This window comes from Chenopodium quinoa, unplaced genomic scaffold, assembly GCF_001683475.1.
Source record: "Chenopodium quinoa cultivar QQ74 unplaced genomic scaffold, ASM168347v1, whole genome shotgun sequence".
In the NCBI taxonomy this organism is placed as follows: domain Eukaryota; kingdom Viridiplantae; phylum Streptophyta; class Magnoliopsida; order Caryophyllales; family Amaranthaceae; genus Chenopodium; species Chenopodium quinoa.
Genome location: NW_018744662.1, coordinates 2,514,572 through 2,529,833, shown reverse-complemented (window position 1 = coordinate 2,529,833; position 15,262 = coordinate 2,514,572). Strand labels below are relative to the sequence as shown.

General features: G+C 36.2%; 2 protein-coding genes across 2 annotated transcripts; both read left to right on the top strand.

The window, feature by feature from the left end:
• The first annotated feature begins 470 nt into the window (after positions 1–470).
• Positions 471–2,913, top strand: LOC110702031 (organic cation/carnitine transporter 3-like). The gene has a single exon (XM_021879672.1). It carries the CDS (start codon positions 1,090–1,092, stop codon positions 2,770–2,772), a length of 1,683 nt encoding a protein of 560 aa, XP_021735364.1. The 5' UTR covers positions 471–1,089; the 3' UTR covers positions 2,773–2,913.
• A 489-nt stretch (positions 2,914–3,402) lies between these two features.
• LOC110702030 (transcription initiation factor TFIID subunit 15-like) lies at positions 3,403–11,594 on the top strand. The gene is made up of 8 exons (XM_021879671.1): positions 3,403–3,583; positions 4,352–4,521; positions 4,667–5,031; positions 5,139–5,333; positions 5,611–5,694; positions 8,211–8,292; positions 8,381–8,507; positions 11,076–11,594. Exons 2-8 carry the CDS (start codon positions 4,402–4,404, stop codon positions 11,282–11,284), a joined length of 1,182 nt encoding a protein of 393 aa, XP_021735363.1. The 5' UTR covers positions 3,403–3,583; positions 4,352–4,401; the 3' UTR covers positions 11,285–11,594.
• The last annotated feature ends 3,668 nt before the right edge of the window (positions 11,595–15,262 follow it).

Here is a 15,262-nt window from a genome sequence, read left to right as displayed (position 1 = left end):
TCAGATGCTTATAATGGTGGTCTGCACATCTATGAAAAATATTCGTAGGGTAGATGAAGATCTAGATCGGTATATTTTAGCGATTTCTTGGTATTCATTTAGAATGCATTGATATTATAAATGACATATGAAGTATATATTATAGTCTCGTTAGAGTAGACACCTACTTTGAAATTGAGGTATTCTGTAGTACGAGAGTATATATAAAAAGGTAACATAGGGCGGGATTTAATAAGAGGATGTATCCTTGCTTAAAATTTTCTTAATACCAAGTCCTAACTACTGCAAGTTCGCATTGTATAACAGGTATATTGTCATTTGGAGTACCATTTGTAGAAATTACCATCGTTCAAGTGAAACTAACAAATACCTCCTTAAGGATCTGAATACTGCAACACATACAATGTGCTATAAATAAATACGCGATTGGACTGTTTTGTTAATCTCGGGGATCATTGAAGAGCTCCTCTATAATTGGACACTGATACATCATTATCACTAGGATACAGTATCATAAAAATGTGAACATTGTGAAGTGGGTGGGTCGTAATGCTCTACTAACCTTTAATAATTTTAGTACTTTTAAGTTAATGTATATAATTATAGACCCAGTAGCGTAACAATTTTTGTATTTACAGGTTAAATAATTATAAAATGAATATCACGAAGAAGGATTTGTTAAGACTTTTGATTGATTCATGCATTCTTCTTCATAATCCCTGATCTGTGTGAGATGGCAGACAGGAACATTTATGATAAATACTCCCTATGATCTTATATACTACTTATATACATATTAGATGACTGTTTGAAGTCTTTCTTTTATATAAAACTCGGGGAAAAAAAAAAAAAACCTACGTATGTGGGTAGTTGCATATTTGTACCTGTTTAACATATGCATATTTTTATGCTACTTAATTATGTCCCTAGTATACACGTACTTGTATAGAGATAAACAAATTGTACAAGTTCTTTCTTTGAAGTAAATAAAACTTCTTATTTATTGCTTCCTGCATTTATCACAGGAGTGTTTGTGATTTATATTTCAATTGCTGAATCAGTTTCTACTTCTCTGTTCTGTCTGTTAACATGGCCGAACAAGACTGTCAGAGTGACACAAATAAGGCGGCACCACTGTCTGCAGAAGAGGGGATCAAGGGGAGTCAGCTTCCTGACATAGACGAACAATATGATAGGAGTGACTCAAAGAAGGAGGCACCACTATCCGTGGAAGAAGTGATCGAGGGGAGTCTTGGACGGATGAATTGCAGTCAGATGGTGCAAGCCTTCCTTGCATCAGTTCTTCCAATGTTTGACAACCAACAGACATTTATCAGTGTCTTCACAGATGCTCAACCAAAATGGCATTGCGTAAGTGAGAGTCGGATAGGAGGTAGTTGCACCAGCAGCTCTAACATCTGTAATCTTTCGAGGAGTGAATGGGCTTGGACTGGGAATAAGCACAACACAATCATATCAGACTGGGATCTCCAATGTGCCAGCTCTTTCATTAAGGGTTTACCCGCGACTTCTTACTTCATGGGCTGCTTGTTGGGTGGATATGTGCTTGCCTCCCTTGGTGATTCATCTCTTGGGCGAAAGAACCTTCTCTGTCTCTCCTGCTTGGTTATGTCACTAGCTTCATTTGCCTCGGCCTTTTCTCCTAACATCTGGGTTTACTCTGTACTCCGCTTCATTGCTGGTGTTGGCCGTGTCTCCATTACTATTTCTTCTTTTGTCCTTCTGTCGGAGAGGGTTGGCAAACGGTGGAGAGGCCAAATTGTAATGATTGGTTTCCTCTTCTTAACAATGGGATTGTTATCCTTGTCGGCTTTAGCTTACTTGACTCGAAATTCCTCATGGAGTACCCTTTACCTCTGCACTTCCATACCTGGTTTTGTATGCTCCATATTAATTCATTTCTTCCTATGTGAATCTCCTAGATGGCTCTTCATGATGGGACGTCCAATGGAAGCCGTAAATGTACTTAAAAGTATCGGCTCCCTGGATGATCATACCAGCTCAATGTTACCAAACATTCTAGAAATTAATCAAGGTATTCCTAACAATAACGGGAAGAATCCTTTTTCTTCAATGAAGATTTTAGTCAAGAAAAGATGGGCTATTCGAAGGTTGATAGTAGCTATGGTACTTAGTTTCGGTGTTGGAATGATGTATTTCGGTATGTTGTTGGGTGTCGGAGGCTTGGGTCTCAACATATACTTGAGCTCAACATTCAATGCCCTACTATTCCTTTCATCATGCCTGCTAACATTCCTCTTCTGGATCCCAAGATGCAACAGGAGGAGTTCAGTGCTAGGATTCTGCACGATTAGTGGTGCTGCCGGTATAATTTCCATTACATTCGGTCATCATCACAAGGGTGCACATGTTGGACTGGAACTGATAGCCCTATTTTGTGCTTGTATGGTGTTTAATATCTTGTTCATGTATGTTGTGGAGTTGTTTCCAACTTGCATCAGGAACACAGCAGCCTCACTGTCGAGGCAGGCACTGCTCTTGGCGTCTGTCTTTGTCCCGGTGTTGGTAGTCATAGGGAGGAGCAATCAACTCTTCTCTCATGCAGTCTTTGGTGTGACCATTCTTCTTTGCGGCCTTTTGGTCATATCTTTGCCCGAAACTAAGGGTAAGGTGCTATGTGATAGTATGGAAGAGCAGGAAGCCCAAGACAAGGATGTTGCTTGCGTGCCAAAGTTTTGGTTGATCATGTTCATTGATGCTCATCTTTCTCATTGTCGAAGTCTCTCATAGTCTCATAGTGCTCCAAATTGTGCAATCTAGTTATCATTTGAGTCTTCCGTTCTTGGGTGTGACATCCAATTGTTCGTCATATTGTTTTATTTTTTTGAACGGTTGATAAGCTGAATACTAATTGACATTTGTTCGTCATTAGTTTTTCTATAATCATTTAAAATAATTATACTTTTCCAACTGCATCTTTCGAAAAGGAAAGATGTCTACCATTATCATTTACAATCATTAAACAATGCAAATAAATTCAATAATTTTTTTTTTTTGAATAATTTGGATAAACTTGTATATAGCACAAATACGAACTAGTAATGACTTTGTATATAACAAGGTTATTTTTCAAACTTTAAATAACCTTTTTAAATTCTTAATCCTTTGTACAAATTTAATACGGCTAACTCTAAGTATATCCGAGAACAAGATAGAAATCGTACAATTGTACATTCCTTCAATTTGAAAAAGGAAAAATTACGTTGTGTTCTTTTGCAAGTTCGATAATGTCTTTGCGTTGGTACATTTTTTTATTAAGCCGTCCATAATACTCCATATAGACTATAGAGTACTCGTTTTAACAACTCAATACTTCATACTCGTACACGGACTATATAAAACGATATTGATTTATATCTGATGGTTGACATTATATACGTGTCACTAATCCTCCTCCTATGTTTTCATTTTTTCCCCATTGAGCTTTTCACTTCTACGCTTCAACCTCTCTCCCTATCTCTCTCCTCCATTGAAGCGTACTCTGAGTTCTCCATTGAAGCGTACTCTGAATCTTCTCTCCTCCATTGAACAAGTTTCTGAGGTAAAGTGTTTTTATTTATTTATTTTTCTTTTTTCAATTATCTAATATAAAATTCAAAATCTAGGGTTTAATATCACTCTCGTTCATTTGATTGTTAGTTTAGTCAATTTAGGGTTATTCTTAGGCTGATTACTTAAGTATTGGCTATAATTACTGAAATTATGAAATTTATAACGAGCGATTTTGTTTCTATAGTTTGTTATGTATAATTTACGTTGTTGATTGAAAGATACGATTTTTATGTGATTTTTAAGACTAATTTGATAATTGAGTCAAGTTTGGTTGCTGATGAGTTGCATTTTTCGACTCTAATCGATCCCAGAACCATGCTTGGGTTTTGAGGCTCTTTGGGTTCACGCTGAGCCTATTGGGGCTCGGCTCGGCTCGGCTCAAAGGTTTAGCAGCGTACATTTGAACCCCTCGAGCCTGTTTTGAAATAGTTGTTACATTGGCCACTTTGCCACACCATGGTTTGGGATATGACATCAAACTATGAATTTTATTTACCACAAATGCCTTTATATTGTACTCTAGTACTCCTGAAACAATGCAGAAATTGTCCATTGGTGTGCTATTATGAATTGGTTTAAATAAAGACTTGTGTGAACGGGGAAGAATAAACCATCCTAGAAATTAGAAGAGGAGTGACAATATTTTATCTGGACAAGAGGAGTATGTCTTAAATGTATTCTTAAAATTGTGGTCGAAGTTTGTGAGCATTGACTGCTAAAGTCAAATGTGGCCTGATTGTTCTATTTTTACGAACAGGGCTTGATGCTGGTTGCTTTGGTGGCATTTTGAATGAATATTGGAGCTTAATGGCAAACTATTTGGGCAAAGGCGTTCCCACAAATGGGTCTATCTATGTTTGTAACTTACCTGAAGGGACTGATGATAACATGTTGGCTGAATTCTTTGGCACCATTGGATTGATTAAGGTAGGGAGAATTGTTATATTGTGATGAATCTGATGATGCATGTTGTATCCTCCATAATACCAGGATTAGGTTTGCAACATTTAGCTCGTTTAACCATAGAAATTTTAATCTTATATATATTTTTCTGGGGTGATCTTCATTGCAGAAAGATAAAAGAACTGGTCAACCGAAGATATGGTTATACCATGATAAGGTGACAAACGAACCAAAGGGTGATGCAACAATCACCTATGAAGATCCACATGCTGCAGCAGCTGCTGTCGAATGGTTCAATAATAAAGAGTTTCATGGAAATGTAATTGGTGTATTTATAGCACAGTCCAAGAATAAGGGTGATGCAGTGGATGCAGGTATACCTGCTGCTGCCCCCGCCGCTGTCCCTGGTGATTTTATTGAACCCATTGGAGATGTGGTGGACCTGAATGGGGCTGGAGGAAGAGGTAGAGGGCGGGGTGATGCTTCTGGAAAAGCATGGCAACAGGATGGTGATTGGATGTGTCCAAATACAAGGTCTGTGATGTGAGATTGGTGAGCAGCTCTTTCTTGCTCCTTTTACGTGCTTATTGTTTGCTACTACTCTAGCACTACAAAGTTTCTTACGTTTAGTGTATTAACAGTTGTACCAATGTGAATTTCGCTTTTCGTGGTGTTTGCAATCGATGTGGAACTGCCCGGCCAGCTGGTGCCTCTGGTGGTGCTGGGGGTGGTGGTAGAGGAAGAGGTCGTGGAGCTACTGATGCTGCAGGTCATGCACGAGCTGCAACTGGTCCAACAGCTGGACTATTTGGTCCAAATGACTGGTCTTGTCCCATGTAAGGCTGGATTGCTTGCAATAAGACTTTTTATACCCATTTTCATCTTGATAGTATCAAAATAATTGTTGTGTTCTGATAATTATAGCTTGTTTGCTCCTAGAATGCTCATCTTTATGGAGCATCACAATTGTATGTGGGTGATGCTCCCTTGATGTCTTTTCAATGACTTTTGTTATTACTTAACACCCCCTCCCCCTTCAATTTAAAAAGAAAAAAAAAAGAAGGTATGGCGTGTGGCATGCAGTGCAAGTTATCTGATTCCCTGATGTTGCAGGTGTGCTAATATTAATTGGGCAAAACGTACAAAATGCAACATTTGCAACACTAACAAACCTGGTATCAGTGAGGGTGGTGTAAGGTATGTTACTGTAAGCTTTGTTTTCTAATGGTCAAATATAAATTTGATTACTGTTCCATACTTTCTCAAATTTCAGCTTAAATGTTTAAAGAATCTCCAGTATTCATAGGGTAACTTGTGCGTATTTAGTACTCCCTAGAGTCTTAGTTATCTTATGTGTTTGATTCAGTTGTGTTATCTGTGTATATAAACTTTGCATGACATTGAATAATTGTAGGCTATAAACTCAAGCTCATTTAATGACACAGATACATATTATCATGTCTGCCTTTTTTGTGCTGAGTTTGCGTGTTCTTGATTGAGTTCTAATTTGTAGACCAAGAGCTGAAAGTTCTTGAATTTTAAAACCATTTTTACTTAGAAAATTGTTAAATGACGGATTACAATTTTTTAGCTAGTACCTATTCAATTTATTATTTCAACTGGTACCTTAACATAGCATTTTCTTTAAATTCAGCACCCTGATTCTAATATCGGGTGAGAAAGTTAAATTTTGGGTGATTGACTCTCTTTTTGCATTATTTTCATGCGTTGTTTCCTCAACTAGCACACGTTCTCTCTTTCCTTATGCTGAAAGGATCTATTCATCTTTCTTTCTCCTTGAGTTTTCCCTTTTTTTGTTCCTCTTTCCATTCGCTTTCATTAATTCCCACCCCACCGTGCTCACCATCTCTCCATCTCCCAAATTGTTATTGTTCACTTTTCTGGTTCTTTGTCACTTTCTTGCTTATACAATATGCAATAGTGTTAGGAATATGTGGAAGCAAAGCATTTATCCCATAAAACAAATGATTTGGACTTACAAATTAATATAATGTTAATTTGTGGACTTTAACGCACAAGTCCGACAGCAGAAGCCAAAATATTCCCAAGAACTAACTCCTCCCATCGTTATCAATAACATATTACTACCAAAAGCTGATTTTCCCTCCATCTTTTTTACTGTTTCATTTGGAATTTTGCACTATTATGTTTTGAAGGGCCCTGATTTTAGCTCCTCAATTCGTTCCATTTTCGACATATCCTTTAACAAAGCAGTTTGGGAGGTCAACATCTCTTTTCATTGGTTGGTCACGTCCTTCTCCCAGTCTACCATTCTATCATCAACTTTGTTCTATAATTATTAATCCAATTAATTAGAAAACATTTATAAGATTTAGCTAAAAACAAAGATGAAGATGCAGATTTTGATCTTGGTAGACATAGTTTCTTTCCCAATAACCAATTTATTCCACTGCAACTAAAGACCCAAATGATTAATGAAAAACAAAGGTGGAAAAAAAAATTTGAAATTAAATGATTCTTATGTGTAGATTAAAGTTTTTGATTTGTATGAAAACTTAACCAAATGTTCTCCATTTCCTTGTTAATAACCACAAAGCCCCAATAATGTGCAAATAAGACCCATATATGGAGAAATGTTAAGACAAAGAAAGAGGATGATAAGAACAAAATTAAATTGGGTTAGATAGAAGAAAGTGGGTGCTAGTGAGTAGCGAGATGTGGGTGAAATTTTTTAGTTGCAACACATGCAAAAAAGGCTGGAAAATAGGAGTCAATGAAAGTTTGATTTCTCATTTGGAATTAAAAGAGGGGGGGGGGGGGAGGGATTACCTTACAAACGGGATTCCAAATAATGAGCATCTATCAATTATTCTTTGTTCTGTCAATTGCGAAATTTTTTAGTTGCGACACATGCAAAAAGGGCTGGAAAATAGGAATCAATGAAAGTTGGATTTCTCATTTGGAATCAAAAGGAGGGGGGAGGATTACCTCACAAACGGGTTTCCTAATAATGACCATTTGTCAATTATTCTTTGTTTTGTCAATTGTGATCTTTTGAGTATTTTCCATTAGTCTTGTTAGAGGATCCTCAATTAATTGGGAATTGGATAGGTTTACAAGAGTGTGCCTCCAAAGGTCCAAGCTTTGGTGGTTTGGTACATATGCTAAATCTATCTGATTTTATTTGCAAGTGAGAGTGGGACAGCTTGGAGTTGTTACTTTCTTCATCAAAATGTAACTGCGTAGAGCTATACACTTGGATGAAGCTTGGGTGAAACCAAGTGGAGGTCCGAACCGACTGATGTTGATTAATCAGCGGATGAGTTGTGGTTAGGGGTGAAATGCCACTCGAACCCAGAGCAAACATTCTTTTGTTTAATGGGATAGCTGGGAGTTAATTTTGTTGTTGTTGTTGTTGCATTAATATGCAAAGCATAGTTTGGGTTTGTGTTTTGGTCACTGAGAAAGTATCTCCTTTCTGATTCAGTTCATTTCTTCACATAAATATCTTTTATTGGTTCAGTAATGCCAGATTTTCAGTTTAGGGATTCACATTTCATTTACAATGCTGCAAATAACAGGCTTATTAAGCATATTTTGAATTTTTTTGTACTTGTTTAATGAGCCTTGAGAAAAAGTGGATTGTAAAAAATGCTCTAGTATTTTGTGTAGAGGCCACGTTTATTGAATATAGTGAAATCACTAACCATATACTTATTGATGATTTCCAGGGGAGGACGTGCTGGTGGCTACAAGGAACTTGACGAGGAAGAGTTAGAAGAGACAAAGCGACGCCGGCGTGAAGCTGCAGAAGTGAGAAAATTTATCTGCTTACCATAGCTTTTTAACTTTTAAGAATCTTTTGTATTGTTTATTCTGAGTTTATTGTTGCATTTTTTAGGATGATGGAGAGCTGTATGATGAGTTTGGTAATCTCAAGAAAAAGTTCCGTGCAAAAACTCATGAAGCTGACACAGGAAAGGTGCTTCCAGGAGCAGGGCGTGCAGGATGGGAAACTGAGGAACTAGGTATTTTTTGTTATCATCTCTAAGTAATTGTTCTGTGAAGCGCTTGTTTGTTAATTTCTGGATGTCACATTTTCTGAGTATGGCATTGTCTTCTGTTTAGAGAGAATGCAATGTGTTGTCATATGTTATTCAATGTTACATATAAATTAGTAACTTTGGTTTTAGACTTTTAGGATGTTTATGACATTGAGGGTGAGGTATCAATCATTTTCCCATCTTTTTAAACTCAATTTTGCTGCTGATCACTATGGCATGTGAATTTTATTTGTAGTTTACACACCAGGTCTATATATTCGACTGGTGTGAGTGTCACTGGGTTGCTACAGTGGTTTGGGTTTGACCATGTTGTTTTGGTTGTGAATTTGTGATACGACGTAGTAGATTGCAATTTTACTATTTTACACGGTACACTAATGTTTTGCCTACTTTTGCAAGATGAAAGTACACTAGTATAACCTATTACTTATTACAATGAAGATGACCAATTGGTTGTTTAGCTTTAATTAAGATGGGATTTGTATTACTTAGTTTTAGTTTAATTATTACAATGAAGTTAGGAAGATGGTTGAGAGTGATTAGTGCTTTGGGGATTGAGGGAAATATGGTGTTGGATAGGGTGGAGTGGAGGGAGAAAATTTGTGAGAAGTGTCATGATTTAGTATAAATATATACTATTTGTTTAGATAATTTTAGTATTTTAATTATTTGCTCAACTCGTGTTTTGCATACTTTTACTTATTTCCTTTGCTAATGTTTTCTCAATTATGTCTTTACTCACACGTTTTTCCTCTCTTTTTAAACTCCTTACCACTCTTTGAAACTCTCGTAAATTTTAATTGTATACTCTTTTTGTTATTCACTTTACACACTTATTTCCAACTTTTATTCAAATGATGATTATTTTGATATGCTCTTTTCCGATTTCAAACAGTTCCTTATGATAACTCATGTTAAGCACTAAGGCTTTGTTGTTTTTGTTGTAGTAGAAGTTGGGCAAATACCCTACTAAGTTTAAACCCCCTAGTCAGCCTGCTCACTGCTGTCATTCTGGATATGAGGATAGTATTAATTAGATGTCTTCTGAAGTTGTGAATAAAAAAAAAATTCAAAAACCTTCAGATGTTCACTATTTGCTAATATATATTTGTATGTGCTCAATTTCAAAGCATACAAACAAATTCTTAGGTTTCATCTAAATTGTGGTCTGGCTCTGTTACAGTGGTTTTAATCTTTACCATGATTTATGAGATTGTATCTTCCATTCTCATCGTGGTCTTCTACACATTGATTCATTGCTTGTTTAGAAATTAACAATTAGGTTATATTTATAAATTATTTTCACACTTCCAATTCCTTAAGTCCTAAAAAGACAATTAACTTCTTAAATTATGACAAGTTTTTGAGTTTTGTGTATTGCCTAATCAGCCATTATCACCTGTTATTAAAGGCATAACATGTATTGAAACTATTGAGATTCACTTGTTACACCTTACACCCATTATAGCCACTACAAATATTTATTTCTTCACAAATACAGCTGGAAAATGTGTTTGGAAAACAAAAAAAATATTTGATTAGAATCTTAAAAATGATTCAAATCTAAAAATGTTCAAAAAGTGCCACCATTCTATGGGTGCGAGTGATGTTAGTTTGACAGGAGAGCCCACTATTACTAAGACTGCCTTAGTGATGGTCCAATTGTTGCAAAGAACTGATTGACTGATAGCTGTAATGACAATCCAACTGTTGCAAAGAAGAAACTTATTTGTAACTAAATTAAGTGATGTGCTCTGTTGTGTGCTTGCATGCTGTCTCTATCTTTCATTCTATTGATGGGTTTGACTGGTAAGAATGTGGATTTACTCCTAAAACAGGGTTTACTGTTAGTTTGCTTTTTTAAAACGTTTTTTCTCAAAAAAAATAAAATAAAATAAAAAATTGAAAATTGAAAATTATATCACATTGTTGCACATCTTGATATAATTATCGAAGAATAACGTGTGTGTTAACTGAAAAGCATCCTTCCTCTGACATGTATTGAACATTTATTTCTTGAAAGCTAATGGTTGTGTGAAGTTAAAAGCAATACCCTCATACTATGGTGATTTTTCTTTAGTCCTTCAAGAGACTGCAATTAGCAGCATAGGTTAGTATGGCCCATATCCAATGCAGTAGGATTTTTAATAAGGAGAGAAACTTTTATGCTATGTAGTTTTTCTGAAACTTTTCAATGATCACTATAAGTAACTACCTCTCATACTCAGATTGTTAGTTTTTGTGGGAATCTTTCACTATATGCATGATTTTCTACATGTAACATATTGATAAACTTAACCCTGCCCTGGCAATTATCAGTTTCCTATGATTTTACATCATTGGGTACATTTGTGATTGTTGCATCATATGTGGTGCTCTGCAAGATCAATGATAGTTGCTGGCCGTACGGTACTTTGACACGAGCTTATATACAATTTTTCCTTTAAACTTGTGCAGAATTTCCTCTCATTGATTTCAATATTGTTTGCTTAAATGTAAATTGATGGAGTTGAAAATCTAATTTGATTTCAGGTGTGGCTGACAGAGACCGTGAGAGGAGCAGAGATAGGGGGAGAGATCATGATGACAGAGACAGTAGGAGCAGAGAGCGTGATAGTAGGGATCGGCACCAAAGCAGAAGCAAAGAGAGGGATAGAGGAAGGGAATATCGGGACAGAGACTATGATTATGATAGGGACCGAGATTACAGCAGAGACAGGGATCGTTATAGATACCGATAACATTATTAGCTGATTGATCACACTTTATGATTCTGGTTGGTTTAACATGAAACCAAAGCTTGCACTGGTTTGCATATGCCATAGCTCGCTATAGGTAGAAACTTTACTTGCTTATTGGATTTCTTATGGATGTTTGCTATGTGGAAACCCAAGTTGACAAATCACATTGTTTTTGACGTGGTCATTATCTGTTTTTGCATCATGATGTGATGTCATTTTTTGTTTGAGGGTGGGGAGGAATTGAAGACGGGAAAAAGTCCTATTGAATGTATGGATTGAATTAGTGGTTTATTTTCCTGTATTGTATGCACCCCATTTTCTTTGTGTATAAAATTTGGTAGGTTCGTGTCAAAAGTGAGCCGTAAAACCTTTGCCAAATGCAAATCTCCGCGCGACCGCGCATGGTGTATAAACATAATCAATGGAATGATCGAGATGGAATTGAACTGGACCGAAACCTAAATTCCCTGTATTATTAAACTCTAGAATTGCAGTTCTAGTTTAGTTTTGAACTTAAGTTTACTTAGCGCCGCTCGTTTGTTTTTTTTTTTTTTTTTTTAAGTAACAAGTTGGTAGGTTTGTTAATACCCAAAACCCCGTAATCTTATAATCCTTGCATGAATATTGATTAGATCTTTTTTGGAGGGATAGGTGGGCTTCGAAAGAGCCTCTGATTGAGTTAGCTGACCCTATTCCACCTGCTGATCTTCAAGGAGCCACAGTAAACGAATTCTGGGATTCGAATACAGGTTGGAGACTTGAATTATTTGCTGAATTTCTGCCTAACAGTGTGCTGGAAGAATTGGCCTCTTTCGAGGTTGTTGAGGATGAGAGTGCTGTAGATGAAGTTTTCTGGAATGGGGCTGCTTCTGGAGGGTTTACAATTAGTTCTGCTATTGATATAATTCGGAATAATTCTCCCATCAGCACTGAGTTGAGGCAAGCTTGGAAATGTGTGTGGAAAACGCCAGTGCCTCAAAGGATTCATATGTTTATTTGGCTTGTGATGCACGATAGAATTTTGTCTAATATGAATAGATTCTTGCGCAAGCTAACTAGTGATCCAAGGTGCAAGGTGTGTGGAATGGCAGTGGAAGACACGAATCACATTTTGAGAGAATGCCCTGTAGCTACTGCAATTTGGATGAAGCTTGGAGTAGGTGTCTCTAGCTTGGATGCAGATATGTCCTGTAATGATTGGATTTTATTTAACATAGGGACTACCTCTTCTGAGTTGGGTGAGCAGCGTGCTATTGTATTTGCTTTAACCATATGGTGGCTTTGGCGATGGAGGAATGAAAGAGTGTTTGCGAGAGAGGCTAACATTCCCATTGATCAGATTGCTTTTCTCATGGCTAGGGTGGGTGATGTGAAGCGTGCCTTGGATAGACCTTTGGGAAGGAGTTCTGCTGGAATTGCTAAGCGCAAAGAGGTGTTTATTCGTTGGGAAGTTCCTAGAGTTGGGTGGGTCAAACTTAATACGGATGGGGCCTCGAAAGGTAACCCCGGCAGAGCTGGAGCTGGTGGGTTGATTCGTGGTTTTGATGGGGAAATACTCTAGGTTTATGCTTCTCATTGTGGTGTGTGCTCGAATACTAAGGCTGAGTTGTTAGGGGTACTTCGAGGACTTGTGGTGGCATGGAATGCGGGGCATCGAAGGGTACAATTGGCGGTTGATTCGGAGGTAGTGGTTCGGTTTTTGGTGGAGGATTGCCCTCCACACTCTCCATATATTCATCTTATTCGTAAGTGTAAATCTCCCGTTTTTTGTCAAGGTTGGGAAGTGACGATGAGTCATTGCTATAGGGAAGCCAATCGAGCAGCTGATTGGTTGGCGAACTATGGTGTCAACTCTGATCAAAAGCTAGTGATCTTTGAGGCGATCTCTTCGGATCTTCGGGCCGTTTTATTGGAGGACTTGTGTGGAGTTGCTCGTGCGAGGCTTGTTCCAAGGGATGAGGCTTAGCTGAGTTGTGTTCCAGTAGTTTTGGGTTTCGTTTTGTTTTCTTTTTCTTCTTTTTCTGTCTTGTTTGTGTTTTTCCCTTTTGTTTTTGTTTTTGTTTAGTTGTCTTCGTTGGGGCTTGCCCCTCACTTGCACAAAAAAAAAAAAATGATTAGATCTTATAGTTTTTTTCCTTTGGACTACTAATTTAAATTTTCATTCATTATTCTATATTGGGCTTTTTTTTGCCCCTCTTTTTTCTTGCTTGATTTGTGTACGATAAGTTGATAAGTGGTGGCTAATAAATTGGTTACCTTTTTTATCTGTGTTATGATGTGGCATACTTATTGAAAAGGGAGGGTTGAGAGTTTGCTCATTATTGAAAAATATATTTAGGGGGTGTAAATGAGCCGAGCCGAGTATTTTGTTCATCCTTAAGTTCATTTAACTTAAGCAAGTCTGAGCACAGTCCCGAGCTTTTATGTGAGCTTAAAAATCTATTTAGTTCATATACTCCCTCCGTCCCAAAAAGAACGACCCATTTGGCCAAAACTTTGTCCCAAAAAGAATGACCCATTTGCATTAAAACACCACCAATTTGCAACAATATTTGTGCAAAATTAGCTTTCCCATATAAAAATTTCATTTTCCATGTTATTTTATTACTTTCTCTCTCTATTTTTTTACAAACCCCATGTAAATTTATCTTTCCAATATACTTTTACTTCTTTTTACTTAACTTCCTTAATACCCGCGTAATCAACCCAAATGGGTCGTTCTTTTTGGGACGGAGGGAGTAGTAAACTATAGTGTTTGCAAATAGTAAATGAGCTAATAAATGAGTGTATTTCATAAACTAGCTTAATTATAATAAGCTTTATTCTCTCTTCTTCTTCTTCTTCTTCTTCTTCTTCTTCTTCTTCTAATTCTTTTTTTTTTTTAAATAACATTAAGAGTATTATTCTCTAATAAATGAGCTTTGCACTTTTGATATTTGAAAAATTCTCAAAATTAGCTTTGGTTAAATCTTAATTATAAAATTTAGATATAAATTGATAATTGTGATTAAGTTGAATGTTTATAAATAATTAAATAGTTATAAAATGATCACACTTTATATCAAAGCTATATTTCCCATAAAAGTACTTTGCATCTTCGAGATATCACATTTTATTACAATTAAACGAATGTTTTGTAAACATAAATAATAAACGAGTAGATAACAAATATAAATAAAAGATTGAGTAGCTCATGAACATATATAAACGACTTGTTCATGAACATATTTGAACGAATATATCTATATTCGTGTTCTAGTTTAAATATTAAATGAGACTCAAAATTTGTTCCACCTCGGCTCATTTATTAAACTAACTATTGGCATCTTTACGAGATTGACCACCTATAGTTAGGATCTCCTTAATTAGGTTACTCAATAATTGAGACCTTTTAGATTAAACCAGGCATAATTGGAACCAGTGGTCTCAATTTTTTCCTCAAAAATATAGATTATTAATAGCTAATTTATGTATCGATCAACTTAAAAAGTTAGAGAGTATATTGGTGTTAATTAAGGGCGGAGGAAATAAGATAAAAGTAGCCTATCTTTCCGTGACAAAATGATTGAAGTGGTAGGGAGAAATCCCAGAGCTTCTGAATCTTATCATTGCCTGCTACATCTGATTTACTCATTTTTGTAAATATGGATATTCTCATCATTATTTCATCAATTTTTGCACATTACAATTATTCTTTTACTAATTAAAGTCTTGTCTCCACCCTAGGAATATACAATCATTCAACTATAATCCTTTTTGCTCCATTTCTTATTGTGTGGTTATCCTCGGCGTAAAGAAAACAGCAAGGATAATGATGTAATCGTGATTCAATTTAATTTATAGATATTATTTTTAATTTTAACTAGCCAAGTAGTTCGCATTCACCCAATTAAAAAAATAATTTTATTTGTTCAACAATAAGGAAAGGTCAGGTCATATTTCACTTGGTAAGATTCAAATCTTATTAGAGTCATAGTA

Excerpts from the sequence above, each read along its gene's own strand:
- LOC110702031 (XM_021879672.1), top strand. The coding sequence starts at position 1,090 with ATGGCCGAACAAGACTGTCAGAGTGACACAAATAAGGCGGCACCACTG.
- LOC110702030 (XM_021879671.1), top strand. The coding sequence starts at position 4,402 with ATGGCAAACTATTTGGGCAAAGGCGTTCCCACAAATGGGTCTATCTAT. Across the intron at positions 8,293-8,380 it reads GCCGGCGTGAAGCTGCAGAA|GATGATGGAGAGCTGTATGA; the intron begins GTGAGAAAATTT and ends TGCATTTTTTAG. Across the intron at positions 8,508-11,075 it reads ATGGGAAACTGAGGAACTAG|GTGTGGCTGACAGAGACCGT; the intron begins GTATTTTTTGTT and ends ATTTGATTTCAG.